The sequence below is a fragment of the Megalobrama amblycephala genome, unplaced genomic scaffold (assembly GCF_018812025.1).
Source record: "Megalobrama amblycephala isolate DHTTF-2021 unplaced genomic scaffold, ASM1881202v1 scaffold230, whole genome shotgun sequence".
Taxonomy (NCBI): Eukaryota; Metazoa; Chordata; class Actinopteri; order Cypriniformes; family Xenocyprididae; genus Megalobrama; species Megalobrama amblycephala.
The window spans coordinates 1-21,627 of record NW_025953339.1 but is presented as its reverse complement, the minus strand read 5'-3'; the positions used below and the strand labels follow the sequence as shown (position 1 = coordinate 21,627).

Here is a 21,627-nt window from a genome sequence, read left to right as displayed (position 1 = left end):
GTAATGCTTCAGCCACAAACTGCTGACACGAGCATCAACCACAAACATCCAGCAGAAGCTGTTTATCCACCGACAGATCAAACCAGAAACACTGATGTTTGAACAGATAAAATAAAAAGGAAAAAACACTGCAGAGTCCATTTTGACTTCAAAGCCAGTAAATCACATGTATAATGTTTGCCTGTGTTGAGTTACTAGATCCAGGAAGTGTGCCCATATTAGCCGGTTCTGTCGACACTGCAGAGTAGAACTGTTTCAGGTTGAACTTCCTCAGCTGGTGAAGGAAGTACAGTCTCTGCTGGGACTTTTTCAGCTGGAGTCTATGTGTAACTCCCACTTCAGGTCCTGAGAGATGGTGGAGCCCAGGAACCTGAATGACTCCACTGCTGCCTCAGTGCTGTCCATGATGAAGAGTGGGAATAATGCTGGAGTGTTTCTCCTGAAGTCCACTATCATCTCCACAGTTTTGAGTGTGTTCAGCTCCAGGTTGTTATGACTGCACCAGACGGCCGGATTAGAGGTCTGCGCGGGTCTGTTTTTTTTCGTCCCGCTCCCGCGATATTATTCCGCATGCACCCGCTCCCGCCTAAAATTCAGTCTGTGTTCACCCGCTATCCACATTTCACGAGTTCACACTTACAAATAATCAGACAGTAAATAGTATGCGTATTTGGTGTGCTGTCCGAGGAGAGGGCTCCGAGCTCGGTATTTGGCCCGAATCCAGAGTAGGCTACTCCCCCATATTTAGAAAGTAACCAGGCAAGTGTGAGGAGACGGGGTGGTGGAGGGATGTAAAGCTGTCGAGGCATATGGGTGAGTTGACTGTGTCTATATATATAGCCTATATGCTTTCACCCATGCTGACTGTGTAGATATGTTGATTACTGATTGCTAACAGCTGGCTGAAGTGACGTGATGATTGTTACTCCTCCCGAATTTTGTTAATAAAACATCAAATTGGCTGCACAGATCCGATCTTTTGACCATATCCGATTTTTTGGCCAGTGTGTTTACATTAACTTAAGAGCGACTGGTATCCGATATCTGTGTTTACATTACTTCCTGTCCCAAAATGATTGTCATTGATAGTTTTACATGCACATAGTAGATACTCGGGTTTTGAAAATTATTATTTATATATTTCATGTTGAGTGGCCATGATTAGTCAGAATGGATAAGTTAACAGTCAGTGTCATGGAGGTATTGCAGCGCGAATTCTGACTGAACGGATATAGACCGGAAAATAAAGGTAATTTGCGTTTGATATTTTATCTACATGTTGTGTGGGTGTTTACACTCACCACAAGGTACTCCACTTTCTTAATAAATATTTCTTTTATTTAACAAGGGTTCCTTTTCTTTAAAAAACCTTTTAGACACTTAATTACACCAAAAAGAAACAAAACAACCTACAAAACTGCAAATAACAAAGAAAATTCAAAATAAATCAAACTCAAAATATAACCACATTAAATCAACAAACTGGGACAAATTAAATCAAAACCGAAGCAATCTGTTACAAAAAAACAAAATTATACAAAAAAATATCAATCACACATCACATAATTCCCAAAGAATAATAATAATAATAATACAAACAAATAATTTCCAATTAATTTCATACCTGTTACAAAAAAACCCCACTCTTACTCTATCCAATCTGGTTACTAGGATTCTCAGGGGTGCTTCCGATCTACAAATACATATAATACAAATAAAATAACTTTACATTTCTTCTCAAAACCCCACAACCAATCTCACACTTCATACCTTTTAAAACACCCAGGTTACACTCTCTGGTCGCTCTAGTTACTGGGGTTCTCGGGAGCACTCGCGGTCTACAAACACACATCCTTAACCAAACACCCCACACTATTTTCTTGTCAAATCAAACCCCTTAAAATGACTATATAACTCACCCTATCCTCCGTCAGTGCCGCATTTGTTTGGCGTGTATACCACGGTGTCTGTGCATCGCTCAAAATCTTCCGTGCTTGTCTCCCTTAAGTATTCCCATAGTTCCTCCCCGACCCCGCCTAACCAGAGCTCAATACCACATCCACCCCCCACTTATCAAATCATCGTCCCGATGATTACATATTTATCTGGGCTACCCAAACCTAAAAACTAAATTACGCCTCTTTCATCACTCTTTTTAATTCATTCATCACCTGCAGCAACTGTTCTAAGACCATTGCCATTTCCCCTACTTTTCTGGAAGGGGGCCTTAACCCATCATTTAATTCTGGGGGGATTGCTGCAGCTTCCATACCCTGCACAGATCGTGGCTCTCTAAAGGGATTCCTATGCTGTCCCGCTGTAGCCCTCTGCGAGCGTCGAACTGAAAAGTCTGTCCCAGTGGTTATTACTTGATCCTCCTCCCTGGAACAATCCTCTTCTGCACTCCTTTCCCTTTCAACCCCCGAAGACAGGCTTACTGGTACCACCACTCGGAGCTCCTCCAAATCTTCCTCAGACCCAGACGATGCTCTGCTTGAACTTGAGTCTGTACTTTGATGCTGAATTGACTCTACAGGGTCCTTCTGTAATGGTACACAACGTCGTAACTCCAAACGATGCACATTCCTTGGTGGACGTGATTGATCCACTGGAACTATCTTATAGAGCGCCTTATCCGGGTCCAATCTCTCCAACACACAGTGCGGCAAATCCTCCCAGATGTCCTGGATTTTATTTCTTCCCCTCACTCTTCGATTTCGTAAATACACTAGATCACCCGGATTCAGACTGGCATCTTTTACAACCCCTTGTCGTGTTTGCCTCTGCTTCGCCAAACTCTGTAACCGCTTCTGTGTCCACTTATATGCCTGTTGTAGTTTATGCTGATGTTCAGTAACCCACGTCTCTACCCGTCCTTCTCTTCTTTCTGCCACCCCACCACTTAACCAATGGTCAACTGGGAGATCAGGACTCCTGCCAAACATCAAGAAGAAGGGAGAGAATCCAGTTGTGCTATTTTCAGTGGTATTATATGCAAACAGTACTTCATGTAAGTATTCATCCCATCTTAATTTCTTTTCAGGAGGAAGGGCCCTGAGGAGGTCGTGTAACGTTCTATTAAATCTCTCACACTGCCCATTACCTTGAGGGTGAAATGCTGTCGTTCGACTCTTCTGCATACCATAAATTTCACATAACTGCTTCACAACTTCGGCCTCAAAGCACCGCCCTTGATCAGAATGAATTCGAACTGGAACTCCGTATCGATGAATCCACTCCTTGACAAGCACCTTGGCCACTGTTATGGCCCTCTGATCAGCTGTAGGTATGGCTACTGTAAATTTAGAAAAGACATCAGTTATAACAAGCACATTTTCTTTTCCACTCTGAGAACGTTCCAGCATGGTAAAGTCCAGAGCCACAACCTCCAAGGGTTTAGATGCTTGAATACTATTCATCACTGTTCTTACTTTAGGCTGAACGTCCTTAGACACAATACAACGAAGGCAATTCTTGCAGAGCTCCTGAACATCCTGGTACATCCCGGGCCAATAAAAGCGTTGCCGTACTAATTTAAATGTTCTATCAATCCCCTGATGACCTTGACGGTCATGCAGCTGACTCAGAACTTCCTGCTTTAAGACTTGAGGTAGCAGAAGCTGTTTTACCCAACCCCCTCTAGCATCTGCGATGACCCTATAGAAGATGCCTTCATGTTCTTCCACTTTATCCCACTGTCTCAACAGCTCCAATGTATCTTTTAACTCCTCTTTTCTTTCTTTCTTACCTGGCCCTTCCCCCTTACTCCAATAGAACTTAAACCGGGAGATAACGGGGTCCTGTTCTTGCAAGCTCTGCAAATCTTGTGTCTGGAATTCAGGAAAAACTGAAACAACATCCACTGCAGCTACAGATTGAGGTAAAACACTCCCTTCCTCCTGTCCTCCTACCGCATTTTGTCGGGACAGGGCATCGGCATTTCCATTCCTCTTTCCTGGACGATACACAATTTCAAAGTCAAACATGGCCAACTGTGAGGCCCATCGTTGCTCTACCGCCCCCAATTTAGCGGTCTTCAAATGGCTCAGTGGGTTATTATCAGTAAACACGATGAACTTATTTCCAATTAAATAATCCCGGAATTTCTCTGTTACTGCCCACTTAAGGGCAAGGAACTCCAGCTTCATTGTACTGTAATTATCCATATTACGTTCCGATTCCCTTAGACCTCTACTAGCATAGGCCACCGGCCTCCGCTTACCTCCCACATCCTGGGAAAGCACTGCTCCGAGTCCGGTATGGCTGGCATCTATTTCAAGCAAGAAAGGCTTAGTGAAGTCAGCATACACTAGCACAGGAGAAGATGTTAATTTCCTTTTTAATGTTTGAAAAGCTTCTTCACATTGATCATCCCACCTCTGTCTGAATTGTTCATTAGTTAAGTATACTCGTTTCTTTTGCTTCTTACCCTTTAGCCTGTCCCCCACGGCGGCCAATTGATGTAGCGGGGCTGCAATCCTGGCGAATCCTTGAACAAAACGTCTGTAATAGCTTGCAAATCCCAAAAAAGATCTAAGCTCTTTCGCTGTCTGAGGTTTCGCCCATTCTGCCACTGCTTGAATCTTCTCAGGGTCTGTCGCCACCCCCTCACTAGAGATGACATGACCCAAGTAACGTACCTCTTGTTGGAAAAAACAGCATTTACTGAGCTTAACTTTAAGTCCATGATGCTGAAGTTGTTGCAAGACCTTCTCCAATCTCTCCAGATGTTGCTCCACTGTTGATGAAAATACAATCACATCATCCAAATATAAGAGCACTGACTGGAAACTTTCATCACTGAATATGCGTTCCATCAGACGCTGGAAAGTGCTTGGCCCATTGGATAATCCATACAGTAAACGGTTATACTCAAACAGGCCAAAAGGAGTACAAAAAGCAGTCTTTTGTTTATCTTCCTCTGCCACAGCCACTTGATTGTATCCACTTGCCAAATCCAAGGTGGAAAACCAACATGCTCCACTCAAAGCATCTAAAGATTCTTCAATTCTAGGCAAGGGATATGAATCTCTCCTTGTTTTAGCATTCAACTGCCTATAGTCCACGCACATCCGAATTGATCCATCCTTTTTCTTTACAATCACAATCGGTGATGAATATGGGCTGCAGCTCTCCCTAATGACATTTTGCTCTAACAATTGTTTAATATGTGCTTTAACCTCCTCATATTGAGTAGGGGGCAACCTCCTATACCTTTGACAGACGGGAGCATCATCTAACAATGGAATCCGATGTTCAATCAGATCAGTATACCCCAAATCCCCACTTCCTTCAACAAACACAGAGGCATATTTATTCAATAACTCCCTAGCCTTCACCTCCTGTTCCACATTCAACCGAGGAAAATTAAGGGTACTAAATCGTTGAGGGACTGTTACCCCTGACTGGGCCACATTACTTTGTTCAATAAAAACTGTACACTGTTGTTCTTGCTGTACCGGAATAAACTGAATATCAAAATCCCCCCCACTTACTACCACCTCAGCCCTATGTACAGACGCAAGTCGAATGTGTGGGTTTAAAAACACATCACTAGTACCCACATTCATAATTGGGACGAGCAATTGTCCTTTTTCTGGGGACACTATTGAACCTACCACTAACAGGTCTGCTGGTAAACTCCCCTCACTCTCTACTAGAGGTTCTAGCAGCAAGGATTCTTTAGGCATGAGTCTAGTATACCCACTTGTTGCACAAACCAATTGAAGAGTACCTGCTGCCACCTTAACTGGACTTGGGGCCAGCAGGTTCACAAAAGATTGTTTTTGCGTATCATGCAATTGACAAATTTCCAACGCCTGTTTCAAAGAGACTTCACATTGCTGCATTATAGAACTTTTTGAATACTGAGACCCAAACTGTTGCTTCAAAAGACCCATGACAATTTCGAATTACATTCATACCAATCAAACCTGGCACCAGTTTCTTTCTTTCTCTTGTCTCTAGATCTAGTGTATCTTTCACAACTAACACCCCCTGTTTTGGAAGTATTTGGTCAAGGATTTTGATATCTAGCTCTAGATATCCCACATATGGGATATCTAGGCCATTGGCTGCTTTTAACACCAGCCAACCATGTTGTTGATTTTGATGATTTGATAAGTTTAGATAATTCTTCCTCTCCACGAATGATTCTAGTTTTATCAGGGACACTCAACTGTCTGAAGCGCTGTAGACGGTTCTGTTTATAATTTTCTTCTAATATTTTCCTAAAGAAGCAAAATGCTGCTCTTTAAACGTCACAGTTGAACTCTGTTTCAGTTATCATGGTCAAATAAGACTAGGATTATGTTTGTTTTCTATTAAGAGATTTGAAAAATAATAGAACCAGTGTCAATCAAACAGTTTATTTCCGCATCCCCCATCTTCACCACAGTGACTCAGGTGTACTAAGGCGATGAAATGCTCGGGGAGATTATTTATAAAGCAATCTTTAGTGGTAGAAGTGATGGTTCTACCATATTTATGGCTGGGTGGTGGTTTTGTAGCCTTGGCTAACTGTATTATACACGACACTAAATAATGATCTGATATATCATCGCTCTGCTGTAGAATTTCAACAGCATCAATATCAATTCCATGCGACAGTATCTAAGGTATGATTACGACAATGAGTGGGTCCTGACACGTGTTGTCTAACTCCAATAGAGTTTAAAATGTCTGCAAATGCCAATCCAAATGCGTCTTTATTATTATCTACATGGATATTAAAATCACCAACAACAAGGACTTTATCCGCAGCCAGTACTAACTCTGATAGAAAATCAGCAAATTCTTTGATAAAGTCAGTATGGTGCCCTGGTGGCCTGTATACAGTAGCCAGCACAAATGTCAACTTACATAATGTTACATAAAGCACCATCACTTCAAAGGAGTTATATTTGAAATTCTTTTGAATGATTCTGAATATATTACTATAAATTACAGGGCTTGGAACTGGGATACATTTAAAATAATGTAATCGTCTGGTTTTAGCCAGGTTTCTGTCAAACACAGCAAGTCTAGTTTATTTTCTGTGATAATTTCATTTACAATAAGTCTTGAAGAAATGATCTAATATTCTGCCAAGCTTTATCATTTGTTTATCTAATTTATCTGTATTTTCATTTTTTGAACATCAATTAAATTTTTACTTAAAAGGTTTCGGTTTTTTGTATTTACTAGTTCGAGGTCAGACAAGTCTCTATGTGATAATATCTAGGTGAAAGAGTTTTATGTGCTGTGAATTATTTGAGTTCTGTACGTGACGTAGCAGACCGGTTTAGCCAGTTTGTCTGCGTCCTATCTGGGCCCTGGTTTGTCCCACTTTTTGACACTTAAAACAAATAGGCTGTCCTGAGGGATCAAAGGCATATGATCTTCGTGACACTCCCTGCGGCTGCCTATTAACGACTTGCAAACTGGCTATTTTTTCAGTTAAATCACTTAACTGCTTTTGCTGACTTTTCATCATACCAAACAACTCTACTAACATTGAATCTGAACTCTGCTTTGCAATCACTGTTTCACTATCAATAGTACTAAAGGTCTCAGACCCCCCTGATGTTTCAGAAGAACTCACTCCATCCCCAGCCCACTCAACCGCTTCTTTGCAGACATCAAGAAATGTTAGGCTTGGTTTCTGTCTAATCATTCTTTTTAGCTCTCTACAGAGTTCTTTACTTCTCACATTCTCTGCAAACTGATCCCTAAGCATGATATCTTCTTCAGACACGCCCCTGGGATTACAACTTTTCAATTCTTTTAACAGAGCCATTAATGCATGTGAGAACTCAATCAGAGTTTCAGTTTTCCCTTGTTGTCTTTCAAAAAACTGTCTCTGCAATGCAGTAAATGATTGAGCACTCCCAAACACTTCAAGAAGAGCTTCAAAAACTCCCTCTGGGCTGGAACGTATTTCCTTGGGTCTATACTTAATTTCCTGTTTGGCCTCACCCTCTAAGTGTTCCCATATAAAATCTGCTGCCTGAGCTTGAGTGAAATTTCGGGCCTTAAACACACTTTTCAGGTCCTCAATCCAATCACTCAAAGGTACACTTGAAGATTTACCTGTATAAACTTTACATCTCTTCTCTCTTGGTACATAAACTACCTCTACCTTTGTTGTACTTCGTTCTTGCCGCACAGTCCCAGTGTCCATCCCTACATCTCTTGAAAGTCTCTCATTTTCAATGGCCAGTCTGTCCTTTTCCTCCTTCTCCTTCGCCAGTCTCCTCTTTAGGTCTGCCAGCTGATCCTGAAGCTCCTCCATTATGACTCTCTGTACTGCTGATAAACCACAGTCCTTAGCCCCTGTTCGATCGTCTCTGTCTTCGCCACGGTTTTGATTTAATTTGTCCCACCGAAACAAACAAACAAAAAAAACCCCAAAACAACAGAAAAAGGAAAAAAAAAAAGAAAAAAGAAAAAAAAAAAGAAAAGAAGTACCCCTAAATTGGAGGTCCCTTCCTCGTCGCCAAAATTCTGTTGTGTGGGTGTTTACACTCACCACAAGGTACTCCACTTTCTTAATAAATATTTCTTTTATTTAACAAGGGTTCCTTTTCTTTAAAAAAAACCTTTTAGACACTTAATTACACCAAAAGAAACAAAACAACCTACAAAACTGCAAATAACAAAGAAAATTCAAAATAAATCAAACCCAAAATATAACCACATTAAATCAACGAACTGGGACAAATTAAATCAAAACCGAAGCAATCTGTTACAAAAAAACAAAATTATACAAAAAAATATCAAATCACACATCACATAATTCCCAAAGAATAATAATAATAATAATAATACAAACAAATAATTTCCAACTAATTTCATACCTGTTACAAAAAAAAACCCCACTCTTACTCTATCCACTCTGGTTACTAGGATTCTCAGGGGTGCTTCCGATCTACAAATACATATAATACAAATAAAATAACTTTACATTTCTTCTCAAAACCCCACAACCAATCTCACACTTCATACCTTTTAAAACACCCAGGTTACACTCTCTGGTCGCTCTAGTTACTGGGGTTCTCGGGAGCACTCGCGGTCTACAAACACACATCCTTAACCAAACACCCCACACTATTTTCTTGTCAAATCAAACCCCTTAAAATGACTATATAACTCACCCTATGGCATGAGTGAGCAGGAGTAAGTATTCTGATTAATTATTTTGTATAGTATTTTAAAATGTAACGCCAGTACGCCATATTAAGTTAATGCATACTATTGCCTGCGAGCTTCTCCTCCTGTCTGTACGGTAATTTCTCTACTGTGCGACAGAGAGTCGAGTGGTTATGACGCAATCGTTAGCCTATTTTTACAAAAACTGTTTCTACGGGGCCATAATGTAACATAGAAGGTAATGGAGCCCTTTATACATTGTCGTGTATCTTTAGAAATAAATAATGGACAAATGGAGTCTTTAAACGCCTCAGATGTAAAGTTATTCGCTGTCAAAGTGACGCCAAAATGAATGGGAGTCAATGGGATGCTAACGCAAGTGAAGTTCTGCTACAAGATGGCGGCACGCAGCCGACTTCAACTTCTGGTCGACTTCCTTGGGCACTGGTATACCACGGTGTCTGTGCATCGCTCAAAATCTTCCGTGCTTGTCTCCCTTAAGTATTCCCATAGTTCCTCCCCGACCCCGCCTAACCAGAGCTCAATACCACATACAGTTATCAGTTAGCCTATAGAACTCCATTTTTTTTTTTTTTTTTTTTTTTTTTTTTAAATGAATTCAAGCAAGCTAGGGAGAGAGCGCGCGAGAGAGAAACTCTAGAGTAGCTACAGTGAAGCTTTTGGCTTATAAGAAAAACAACACGGCGGTCACTTTACAATTAAACGGGCAAAGGTTGAAATTCAGCTGCAAAATGTATGTGTGCACAATTTCTTTCTAAAAAAAAATAGATAACGTTAGACATATAAAGTTCCCACCTCAATAATAAAGCTGCGAATTTTTAGTGCGAGTGCATACAAGCACGTCTGCTTCATAATACAACATAAAAGCTACCTTTTAGTAAGAAAACGTGCCACCCTCGCCGTGTGGTGGCTTGGGATTCCAATGGGAATCGGATATGCGTGTTTTTAGACTTAGGTCGCATGTCCAGAGATCGGATATGTATCGGATTTAAAACCACATTTGGAAGTGGCTCAGATCGGATGCGAAAAAATCGGATCTCATGTGGATTTTTGTGTTTACACGTGTGCAACTAATTCCGATCTGTGTCAGATGCATGTGAGCAAAAGATCGGATGTTTTGTGCCAGTGTAAACGCAGCCATAGTGATTTTCGTTCCGACCCGACGGGTCCCGCTAAAGATTGTTTCCAGAATCTCGCGTTTAAACTTCCCCTAAAGAAAGAGAGTGATTGGGGATAACAAATATAAAATGTTGCATACAAGATTTGTATTTGTTATTTGTCTATGATGCTGCCAACACCTTAAAAAATGCCAGAGAAAAAATGTCACAAAGAATAATAAGCTAAATATCACAGAGAAAAATAGGCTAAATTAAATAGCCTACAACATGTCCCTCAAAACTATATAAGCTAAACCTAAATTACATAAACGAAAACTGTTGGCTTACTACTATACTGCAAGATTAAATCTTTTTTAACATCCGCGCAAGAACAGAATGACGCTGACTGACGACCGTTTCAGAACGTCTCTGCTTCAAACTCCGATCACAAAGGTGCACTCGCGAAGGTACACTATAGTTACCGACCGCAATCCGCAATCCGCCATTCAAAACTTAATCCCGCGCAGCAAGAAATCTTATCGGGTCCCGCGGTTCTCTTTAACCTCCTGTCTGTGAGCAGACACGTCACTGTCCTGGAAGAGGCCGATGAGTGTGGTGTCATCAACAGACGGCAACAAACTCTGACGTAATCTGACCTGGCCACGAACCGTTGCCATGACGATGAGGCAAGTCCCCTGCAAAGACAGCTGTTTGATCGCGCCTGCGCCTCACGCACACACAACAAAGCAGTGGAAACGTGACATCGCAGCTTGTTCATTATAAAAAATAAAATATTGTTAAAAAAAAATAAAATATACAAAAGGTACAATAGTCCATAGTGCAATCCGTGCCATTCAGCAAGAGCAGCGCTGCTCCACTTCAACAAAAGAGAGAGGTAACGTTAACCACTATGAGAGCAACGCAGGTTTACCTTCAGTTTCGTTTTTAATAATTCGTTTTGGCTTGTTTAGCTACATGGTTGTATATGCTTATGGGTCTCGTTAATAAAAAGGGTCGCGCTAAAAAAAATTGTTTGTTGGTGCGGTGTGAATTGGCCTTTTAAGATGCCATCGATAGCTGTAGTGATCTCTGTTGCTTGGGCGACAGCTATTTTTTTGCATTTGTCTTCAGTTCTTCGCATAAGACAAAGGAGACGAGCCTGCGTGTTTCCTCAGGAGTCCCTGGTTGATACAGAACATACAATACTGATGAATAAGCACGCAAACTGAATGCACTTTTTGTTTATATCATGTAATGTACACGTATTTATGGACGTAACCACAACAAAACAATACATTAATCAGGCATGCGGCAAAAAGACAAGTTAGCTGCCACCGGATTTGAATTTATGTTGTCAAATCAACGCGGGTTTCAATAAAATATAAAAAAAATATGTTGTGGAACTATCATAAAGTAAAAAACTGTTTTCATAGCGATTTTAACAAATCTTTTTTCGGAGAACATAACCGTATACATGAACACAAGATTAAAGGCAACATAAAACAAGTGATTATTTATTACTAAAATACTGTTTACCGTAAAAAAATACTTACATTTATGGGTCTCTCTGCTCGCTTGGTCGGCCATGTTGGAAATTTATCATACCCCTTCGTCTGAAGTGTGGTCCCGAAAAATCTTCGTTTGAAGGGCTACCTGGCCCTTCCCCCTACCCCTTCCCCTCCAACCAAATGAGAATTGGGACACCCCTACCCCTTCACGTGAACGCGCGAAACAAAGGGGAAGGGGAAAGGGGTAGAATTGGGATTGGGCCAAAGTCGTGGCCTTGAGATCATATGTTGAGGGAACGACATCTATTTCTTATGGCCACGAGTTAAAACAACCTGCGCGACCATAGCAACCTGGAATTATCATTAATTTATAAGATAATAATGTTTATTTTAATTAAGAAAAAGCGCATAATTAAGAAATGATTATATTAACATGTTGTTGTGTGCGATTCCTACAGCAGCATTCGAATGAAGTTTATCAATAAATAATAGAATATGCCGTGTATATTTTTATCACATCCAACAGTCTTTGAAATCAATTCACTGATTGTTAATGTTTTATTTCATATTTTTATATTATTTATTAATATTATTAGGCTATTATTGGTTATTTTTTTTCTTATTCATTGCCCTATTTGCTTTATTTCCCCCTTCATTTCCCGTACTCTTTCTGTAGGTCTATATTATGTTAGCTATATTTTGTAAATACTTTAAATGCCAGATCATGCCAATAAAATGTGACTTTATGATTGTAGCCATGAAGATAGGCTAAATGAGGGTCTGTTATCATTTGTAGCCCCTCGTGTCCCTGACAGCAATTTAAATGAAGTTCGAATAATTTATTATTATTAATTGGTTATATGTTACAAGATATATGTTACAACTTTTCAGATTTTGATTAAAGATTACCACGACAGTTTTTTTCTGTGTAATAACTTGGACAGATTAATTGTTCACCACAAGACTAGTAATATGCACTAACAAAGTGGGTCAATTTTGATTTCATGCCGACTTTAATGGTGCACACTCATATTACACAAATATAATTCATTTCTAGAGCTGGACATTTAAATAAGGATCAAATGACTGAGTTCAGCTTTGAGAATGAAACCAGCCTGTTTGTTCCTCAGTATCTTCATGTTTCACTCTGAATGTTTCTTCATGTCTGTGGTGTTTGTTAAATAAACTACTGAACTGAAGTATGAACTGCCGTGTAGCCTCTTTATTTCTAAAAAGCTCTCTAATTTAACGTGCTTAGCTTCTCTAATACTCTTTTATTCTACCCCTGTAACGTTGGCTATCCTCCACTTGTATATTTGGTACTACTGCCATCTAGAGGACAATAACAGGAACAACAACTAATGTCTTCAGTCTACAGTATAATAAACACCATCTTTATAATAGTGTGAGAGTATTTACAACAGTGTCTCAGTTTTTCTGAGTGTTTGAACAGTAAGATGAGTGTTTGAACAGAAAGAGAAGCTAAATCTCTGGGTGCGTCTCAATCAGCTCCCTAGTTCAGTAGTCAGCGCACTGGTAAGGGAATCAGTCAGAGTGAGAGTTAATGGCTTTAAATTACCTGATAAGCAAAGCTCTTTTCTGTTTCGGATGTGTTTTGTGTTTTTCGCGGCATTGACGATATATATAACATTGATATAAGTGATTACTCGGATTTAAACCTATATATTGTAGTTATATAAAATATTCACAGGCAGATTTGATTTATGTACGTTATTTCCCCCGCGTCGAAATCAGGCACATATAAATGTCAGGAAACACGATTCCTGGCTGCATGTCAATATCCATGGATTAGGTTTATTTGACAAGTTGTAAGGAACACTTTCGAGTCCAACCTTTAGTGTAACCGTTTGTTTTACTCGCGTTTTCGCAGTTTCCTCTATTAAATCCAGTCATGCAGCAGGTTCTTTTGCCTTTTGACCGTTCGCAAAGACCCGCCCCCTTTAGTTACTGTTGCTGTGTCCGACAAGCCATGCCGATCTCTCGCCACATCATTTTAAAGAAATGTAAACAATAAAAACCGTTTTGTTTCAGGGTTTTATTTTAGCTCCTCCTCTCGCTCATAGCAGACTAACGGTTGGAGGGGCGTGGTTTAAGCGTTACAACCCAAGCCGTCACACTGACGTCACCAGAGAAGGAACGCCTTTCTTTTACTGTCTATGGGACCGGAAGTAACTTTTCAGATTTTGATTAAAGTGACAAACAATCATTTTCTGTGTATTAACTTGGATTAATTGTTCACCACAAGACTAGTAATATGCACTAACATAGTAAATAGGGTCAATACTGATTTCATGCCGACTTTAAGCGCGTGTGGCAGTTTGAATTCTTGGTGAAATACCCATTTAAATAATTGTTGTCCATGATGTGATGGAAAAATTACTAATAAAAGAGCATGAGACTACATCTTGTGTGCAGAAAGCATTTATATCCCAATATAAAATGCAAAAATAGTATTGTAACAACCACCCGAATAAGAGGGCATTAAAAGTATTAAAGTATAGTGTAGGAGTTCATAAAGAATGTTTTATACATTATAAAAAGTAGAAGTACGTCGAGTATTTGGGGTCTGTTGGACCCGCATTTGAACTTTCCTTCATTAAAAACATGGTTCCTCTCATGAGATTTTGTCACACTTTAGAAATCTGAAAATCAGGAAATTTCCACACAGAAACTAAGGCCTGGTACTAGAGCACAAATGACATTTGGAACAAACATGCACACAAATAACTGCAACAGAGAGCATTTCTATAGAATCTGGAATTATTATTGAAATAAACGTGTGACTACAATTGTTACAGAGACTCTGACAGGAGGATGTTAGTGAACCAAAACACAAGACGCAAGTGAATGTAGTGATCATGAAATGATATCAGAGTTATGGCAAGAATAGAAGTCTGAACTTAATCTCACTGATTCTTGAGAGAAGAGACAAAACATGTTTTAGATGTTAGTTTTTATTATTTCATAACACATTATTATAAACTGATATATTTGTAGACAAAGGTCTCAGCTAATGAACAGGTTTTTCTGAAAATGTTTTCTTCTAAAAATGTACTTCAGAACTTAATTTGTGTCAACTCCGTCAGACACATTAAAAAGATGCTATTTTAATTTGATCATCAACAACAGTGTAAAATACACATGACAAATATACAGCAGTAGTAGTAAAGTGAGATCTGTGTCTCTGAGAGAAATATAAACAATAAAGCCTTACAAATAAGAGTTTTACAAATCTGACACTGAAAGAGAAGCTCAAATAATCATCAGTATTTATTATGACAAAAACACACTTGAAGAACCTTTAAAGTTCAGCGTTCTGCTTCAGATTTAAGCACTTCCTGAAAAAGATGAACATGTAAAGCCATAAATGAATCAATCTCACCAATATTAATATATGCTGAATCAGTCATCATCAATCATGTACCTGATGTGTGAATATGTGCTTGATCTCCTTCAGCTCTTCTGGATCTGATGTGATAAAGCACAAGAATGACAGTAGCCACGCCCACCAGAGCAGAGAGGACCAATCGGATCACAGCTTCAGTAGGACCACAACAGTGGACTGAGGAATAAAAACATCAAAGTGAGATCAGCTCAGTCAATAAACGCTAATATCATCAGCGCTGCCGTACCTGAACATGTGTGACAGAGTTGAGTGATGTTCAGATGTTGAGTCTGGTGGCTGATGGGATTGTTCAGCACACAGCTGTAGGTGTTTTTATCCTGATATTCCACCTCCAGAGGTAGAGAGAGACTGATGCTGAGATCAGACACACTGATGCTGGACAATGAACTGTTTCCTCTGTACCAGGAGAGAGTCACATGACTCACATTCACCACTGAACACACCAATGAACATGATGATGATGATGAAGAACATTGTGAAGAGTTACTGCTGATGACAGGAACAGGCAGACGAGCTGAAAACATGAGAGAATAAAGAGAAATGAGGATGAATGAAGAGATTCAAGAAACATCCAGAGGAACCAAGATGATCAAAAGTAGAGCATTTAAAACTATTGAATAGAAAGTTAAATATAAACCTGCTGTTCATGTGAAAGTAAGAGAATTAGTCATTTGAACTCATTAGTCATGATAAGATACTTCTTTAGATCTAGCTGTAATAAATAAAACACGTGAAATTGATATTTAACTCACCGTAGACAGTGAGATGAATAAAAGAAAAATGCCTGTTGTCAAGAGTGGATGCTGCTAAATTGAGGATATAATATGTATATTCTCCAGTGTGTTTCATTGTGGTGTTTGTGATGGTCAGAGATCCAGTTTGATTGTCCAGCTTCAGTCTGTCTCTGAATCTCCCATCAAGAACATCATCATTTACAGTGAAGCTGTCGATCAGTTTATTGATTTCAGCTATTGTACTCTTTCCAAACGTCCACCAAATCCAATCACCGTCCTTTATTCCAGTAAGATCAGAGTTTAGAGTGACTGAATCTCCCTCCGTCACTGACACTGAAACAGGGTTTGTCACAGATAAACAAATTATAATGGTTTATTAAATTAAATAGTTTAACATTTAAATTTGAAATAAACAATATCATAAAACAGCAAAAAGAAACAAAATGATGAATTCTCTTTCAGCTTTATCATTAAAACAGGTGAAAACGTTTTTGAACTCACCAAAGACAGTGAGATAGAAATGATCACTCTTATTGTTGGTCAGTAGTTCATAAACTCCGGTATGTTTCATTGTGATGTTTGTGATGGTCAGAGATCCAGTTTGATTGTCCAGCTTCAGTCTGTCTCTGAATCTCCCATCAAGAACATCATCATATACAGTGAAGCTGTCGGCCGTTACATTGATGACAGCTATTACAGTGCTTACATAATCTCCAAACCACCATTGAATCACATCATCATCCTTCATTTCAGTAAGATCAGAGTTTAAAGTGACTGAATCTCCCTCCGTCACTCTCTTCATTTCACCAAACACTCCTGAAGAACAGAGTTTTTCACAGATTAAAGCTTTAAACTCACTTGATGTTGGTTTGATAATCTTCACTGAAATACGTTTAATCATGTAAATGTGACGTGAATAATATTCTGCAGCAGCACAAAGACAAAAGATGATGAATGAAAAGAGAAATAGATTTATATATGGATCAATAACTAAAAAAGACACTTTAATGTTTAATGTCACACTAAAACTAATGCTGTTGAGTATCTGAGCTTCATATTTATATTATTTTATTTAATCAATCCATAATAACTGAGTTTAGAGCTGAATTCAAACTTGATGTGACAGTAAAATAGGCTAATAAGCATATTATCAAAATAAACGAAGATTATCATAGAATGGTCAGCTGAAGTAAGCACCTTATGAACTGGGAATAAATACAAACTGCACAAAACTACACATGTACATATTTATTTGTGTAACAGGATTAGGTGATTGACAGCAGTGTTTGCCTATCAGTGAATAGTACCTCCTATTTAAAGGCCGATTGGCTGTTACCTGGGATGCGTCACGTCCGTTTTCCCCCTTTGTTTTGGCTGTGTTGACGGTGGCTGTGGGTAAGTGTGCTGTGTTTTAATACGGTGACTTAGAAATTGTTGGCGTGCATAATCTAAAACTGTGTTTATTTAGAGTGCAGTTTTTATGGTCCGGTGCTGCTTTCCTTTTTGTGCTGCTTAGTGGGTTTGATGACTGTTTGCCTCTCAGGTATGCAATGTTAATAGCTCGTTGCGTGGTTAGTATAAAGTGAGTATAGTATATTTAACATACTTGTACCCCATGATGGTAGCGGTGGGTATGACTGTAACAAGCCCGTGCCTATGAAGCATTTTGTTCGGCGTGATATCCTGATGGTAAGTGTTTTAAAGGCAATTTATATCTGGGTAAGCATAATATTATTCTTTTTTTAACACCTCCTTTTGTTCGATGTAGGATTCTCCCTCTCGTTCTATGCTGTGATTTGTTTGCTGCCGTGATCGTTTTATGCCGTGATTGTTTGCTGCCGTGAGCTCTTGCTGCTGTCTTCGCGCTGTTAAAAGAGCGGCTGTCCATACAGCCGCGCCGACGAAGTCATCAACGTTTATTAAAGGGGACTGCTGGTTTGATTCTATTACGTGCCTTTCTAGTGCCCTGCTTCATGTTTTGGTTTATTTCATTATTAGTTACCATGGTTAAATCATTTAACCTTTTTCTTTTTCTTTAAGTTTGTGGATATTTGTTTGATTGTATTGCTTTGATTTTTCTTTTTTTGTGAAACTATAATCTGTCGACATGTGCATGTTTAATCTATGAATGCAATTCAAATCGTATGGTGATTTACTGTATAGAAGTTGGTGTTTGTAACAATTTCAGGTGATTAACTATCTGATTTTCTGGTTACATTGTTGCTTCTCCTCACTTCTGTTGGTTGATACCACTTATGTGAGGAGTTGCTGCATTGATGTTCATATTGCCATTTCTGTCCAGTTTATTTTCAAAGTTATTTATTTTCTTTTTGATTTATTGCAGGAGCTGGGGTCCCACGGGTGGTTTGCTCTCCCTCCTTGTGGTGGTGGTTCTCCTTCATCGTGTGCGGTGTACACCTTGAGTGTTTGATAGTGTGATTAGAGTGCACGGGTGTGTGTGCGCGTGGAAGTGTGCTCTTGTGAAACCAAACTCTGCATTGATCCCAGCCGTTGGGAGCCTCAGCCCCTGCTGGTATTACTGTTTTTGTTTTACATATACATACACATATACAAATACATACTACCTCAAGTTGGTTTTGTTATCTTTTTCTCTTTTTGTAATTTGTGTTCTTGTGTTTGAAGTGGGGTTTCATGTATTTTTCTGTGATTCATTGTTTTGTATTTTAATTAACTTTTGTATTAATAAACATTTTGTATTTTTTTTATACTTGCGTCTCTGGCCTAATTTTGAGGGAACCGAACCTGTGTGCTCTATTATCCAATTTGATTGGTTTGAGTATTTTCCCTGGGGTTAATCCTTAGGGTGGCGTAGTCTGACTTTATTTCTGGTGAACAAAACCTTGGGCTTGTGTCTCAAAATTACACCGCCCCGCCACATTCTGGCGTAGTCGGCAGGGTTCCCTCTTGTGTAGTACAGAGACGTGGGTTTTGTTTGTATATTTGCTTTTTCTTTTTTTTCTTTTCTTTCTCTTTTGGTAGGAACCAGACAACAGCAGTCCCTCTTTGCGTGTGCAGTTGCAGATATGGAGGACGAATTGCGTGAGTTAAGAGATTTGGTAGCTCAACTGAAAGCTGATAATGAAAGGCTGCGGCAAGAGCCGGTGTCTGTTGCGCAGCCAGGTCCATCTAATGTTACTATTTCTGTGGCTGAAAATCCCCCACTTATTGGTGCTGGTGCATCGACAGCGGAGCGGTTTGTTTTCATTCCTCGGGATCGCAAGTGTCCAAAGTTTAGCGGTCGGTCGGGCATTGGCATCAATGAGTGGGTGGAGGAGGCTCAGGCCTGTATGCGGCTTCGCCATCTTTCTACAGCTGATCAGGCATTTTTCTTGTTTGATCATCTGGAAGGAGAGGCGAGGGAAGAAATTCGTTATCGATCAAGGAACGAGAGGGAGGATCCAGATCAGATTACTCAGGTATTGCGTGAATTGTACGGTTGTACAAAGTCTTATGTAGCACTTCAGGAGTCGTTCTTTTCCAGAAGACAACAGGATGGGGAGACACTGGTGGAGTTCTCCCTGGCCCTGATGAGTCTTCTGGAAAAGGTTAAAAGTCACTCACCTCATAGCATGCCTAACGGCGAAATGTTATTAAGAGATCAGTTTGTTGAGTATGTTGGTGATTGTGCTCTTCGGCGTGAACTTAAGCAATTGGTGCGTCGTCAACCCACTGCCACATTGTTTGACATTCGCAGCGAAGCTCTTCGTTGGGAAAGAGAGGGCATGCCTGGGGGGGTACGTGGTCGGAGCCAGTCTGTTCCATCCGCTTATGGCATCCAATATGGGGTACAGGGACATCAGCATGTTAATAGTAGTAGTGGTTCAGCAACGTCAGAAATGAGTGAACTACGGGACATGCTCAGAAAGCAGCAACAACAATTAAATCAGTTAACCCAAAGTATGGCGCAGCTTCAAAATTTTCAGTCACGTTCGCGACCATTTAAGGCTAACTTAATTTGCAGAAGGTGTCAGCAACCTGGCCATTTTGCCAGAGATTGCGATGGGGAGCGGAGATCTGCTTCACCATCAGCCCGTGTGAATTCTGCCGTAATGAGGGGTGGACAGTCATCTGAGCAGCCGTCGGAAAACTAGTTCCCACCGAGTTGCAGGGCCACAATTTGGTTGGGAAAAGGATAGGCTCCAAAACTGTAACTGATTTTGATTTTATGTCACGCCTTATGTCTACTTGTCCACAGCTTATTGTATCTATGGGTGGGGCTCAGATACCTTGCCTGGTGGACACTGGTTCTATGGTGTCCACCATTACTGAGAGTTGGTTTGTGACAAATTTTGGGTCGTGGGGTCAGGAACAGCTTAGATTGTGTCATTGGTTACAACTTCGAGCTGCAAACGGCCTTTCAATTCCTTATGTTGGTTATTAGATGTGGAACTCTGTGGGCGAGTAATTTCAGGCTGCGGCATACTGGTGGTCAGAGATCCTCCCGGTGGTGTGTGTGCAGAAGTTCCTGGGGTGTTAGGTATGAACATCCTGAGCCGCTGCTATCGGGAGCTCTTTGGCCAGCATGGCATAGCTCTCTTTGACTTACCAGTGGTATCACAGGCCCCTAATTTTGTTTTTCAGGCCTTACAGCATTGCCACCAGGTTGACGTTCAGCCAGTTTCAGATGGCGGAGGGCGAGTTAGAGTGCGGGGACATCGGGCGTGGCGCATCTCGGGTGGCACCATGAAATTGGTTACTGCAACCTGTTCAGTGCAATATTCGAGTGGTACAGTACTGTTTGAACCACCAGTTTCTGGTCTACCGGCAGGTTTGCTAGCCTCTCCTGCTCTCTTAAGGGTGGACGGTGGTACAGTTTATGTGCCAGTAGTTAATCTGGCTACTGTAGATGTGGTATTGTACGCTAGCACTGTTATTGGCACTGTGAATAAAGTTGATGTGATTAGTTTGCCCCCGGAGGTCGCAGAAGTTAAGACCGTTACAGCTAAGGTGAGTACACAGTTTGTGCAGGTTTCCCCTACTGTGCAAGAACAGATAGCCATGTTAGACTTATCTGTGTTGTCAGAAGAAGAACAGGGTAAGGTCAGGGCACTACTGGAGAAGTATGTGCCTGTGTTCTCTGCAAACGATGCGGATTTGGGGTGCACAAATTTGATATCCCATGAGATCCCCTTGTTGGATGACATCCCTGTTAGGCAGCGGTTCAGGCGTATTCCCCCATCTGAGTATGAGGTGGTCAAGGCACATATCAATCAATTGTTGGAAACTCAGGTAATTAGAGAGAGCTGCAGTCCCTATGCGTCACCCATTGTTCTGGTCAAAAAGAAGGACGGTAGTCTGCGCATGTGCGTGGACTACCGTCGCTTAAATTCAAAGACTAGGAAGGATGCGTTCCCTCTACCCCGTATAGAGGAGACTCTGGACTCGCTGGCTGGGGCCCGTTGGTTTTCTACCATGGACCTGGCCAGCGGGTACAATCAGGTACCTGTAGCTGAGGGGGACAAATTTAAAACTGCTTTCTGCACCCCGTTTGGCCTCTTTGAGTGGAATAGGATGCCCTTTGGGCTGTGCAATGCCCCAAGCACCTTCCAACGATTGATGGAACGGTTGTTTGGGGATCAGCAGTGCCAGTCCCTCCTCCTTTATCTTGATGATATTGTTGTCTTTTCCTCCTCGGTAGATCAACATCTTGCCCGGATGGAGGTAGACCTGAGCCGCTTGCAAAGTGAAGG

General features: G+C 40.5%; 1 protein-coding gene and 2 long non-coding RNA genes across 3 annotated transcripts; 1 reads left to right on the top strand and 2 right to left on the bottom strand.

The window, feature by feature from the left end:
* Positions 1-1,794: 1,794 nt before the first annotated feature.
* On the bottom strand, positions 1,795-3,050 carry LOC125261023. Its single transcript, XM_048179564.1, has 2 exons — positions 1,920-3,050; positions 1,795-1,838 (listed from the first exon to the last, which is right to left on the bottom strand). The coding sequence occupies exon 1, from the start codon at positions 2,943-2,945 to the stop codon at positions 2,133-2,135; it is 813 nt and encodes a 270-aa protein (XP_048035521.1). The 5' UTR covers positions 2,946-3,050; the 3' UTR covers positions 1,795-1,838; positions 1,920-2,132.
* Positions 3,051-15,028: 11,978 nt separating this feature from the next.
* LOC125261016 lies at positions 15,029-15,535 on the bottom strand. Its single transcript, XR_007183189.1, has 2 exons — positions 15,201-15,535; positions 15,029-15,114 (listed from the first exon to the last, which is right to left on the bottom strand). It is a non-coding gene; the product is annotated as an uncharacterized LOC125261016 (long non-coding RNA).
* A 1,613-nt stretch (positions 15,536-17,148) lies between these two features.
* Positions 17,149-18,826, top strand: LOC125260988. The gene is made up of 4 exons (XR_007183184.1): positions 17,149-17,311; positions 17,385-17,459; positions 17,542-17,605; positions 17,685-18,826. It is a non-coding gene; the product is annotated as an uncharacterized LOC125260988 (long non-coding RNA).
* Positions 18,827-21,627: the final 2,801 nt, after the last annotated feature.

Bases quoted from the DNA above. Each gene is read 5' to 3' on its own strand.
- LOC125261023 (XM_048179564.1), bottom strand. From the start codon at position 2,945: ATGTTTGGCAGGAGTCCTGATCTCCCAGTTGACCATTGGTTAAGTGGT.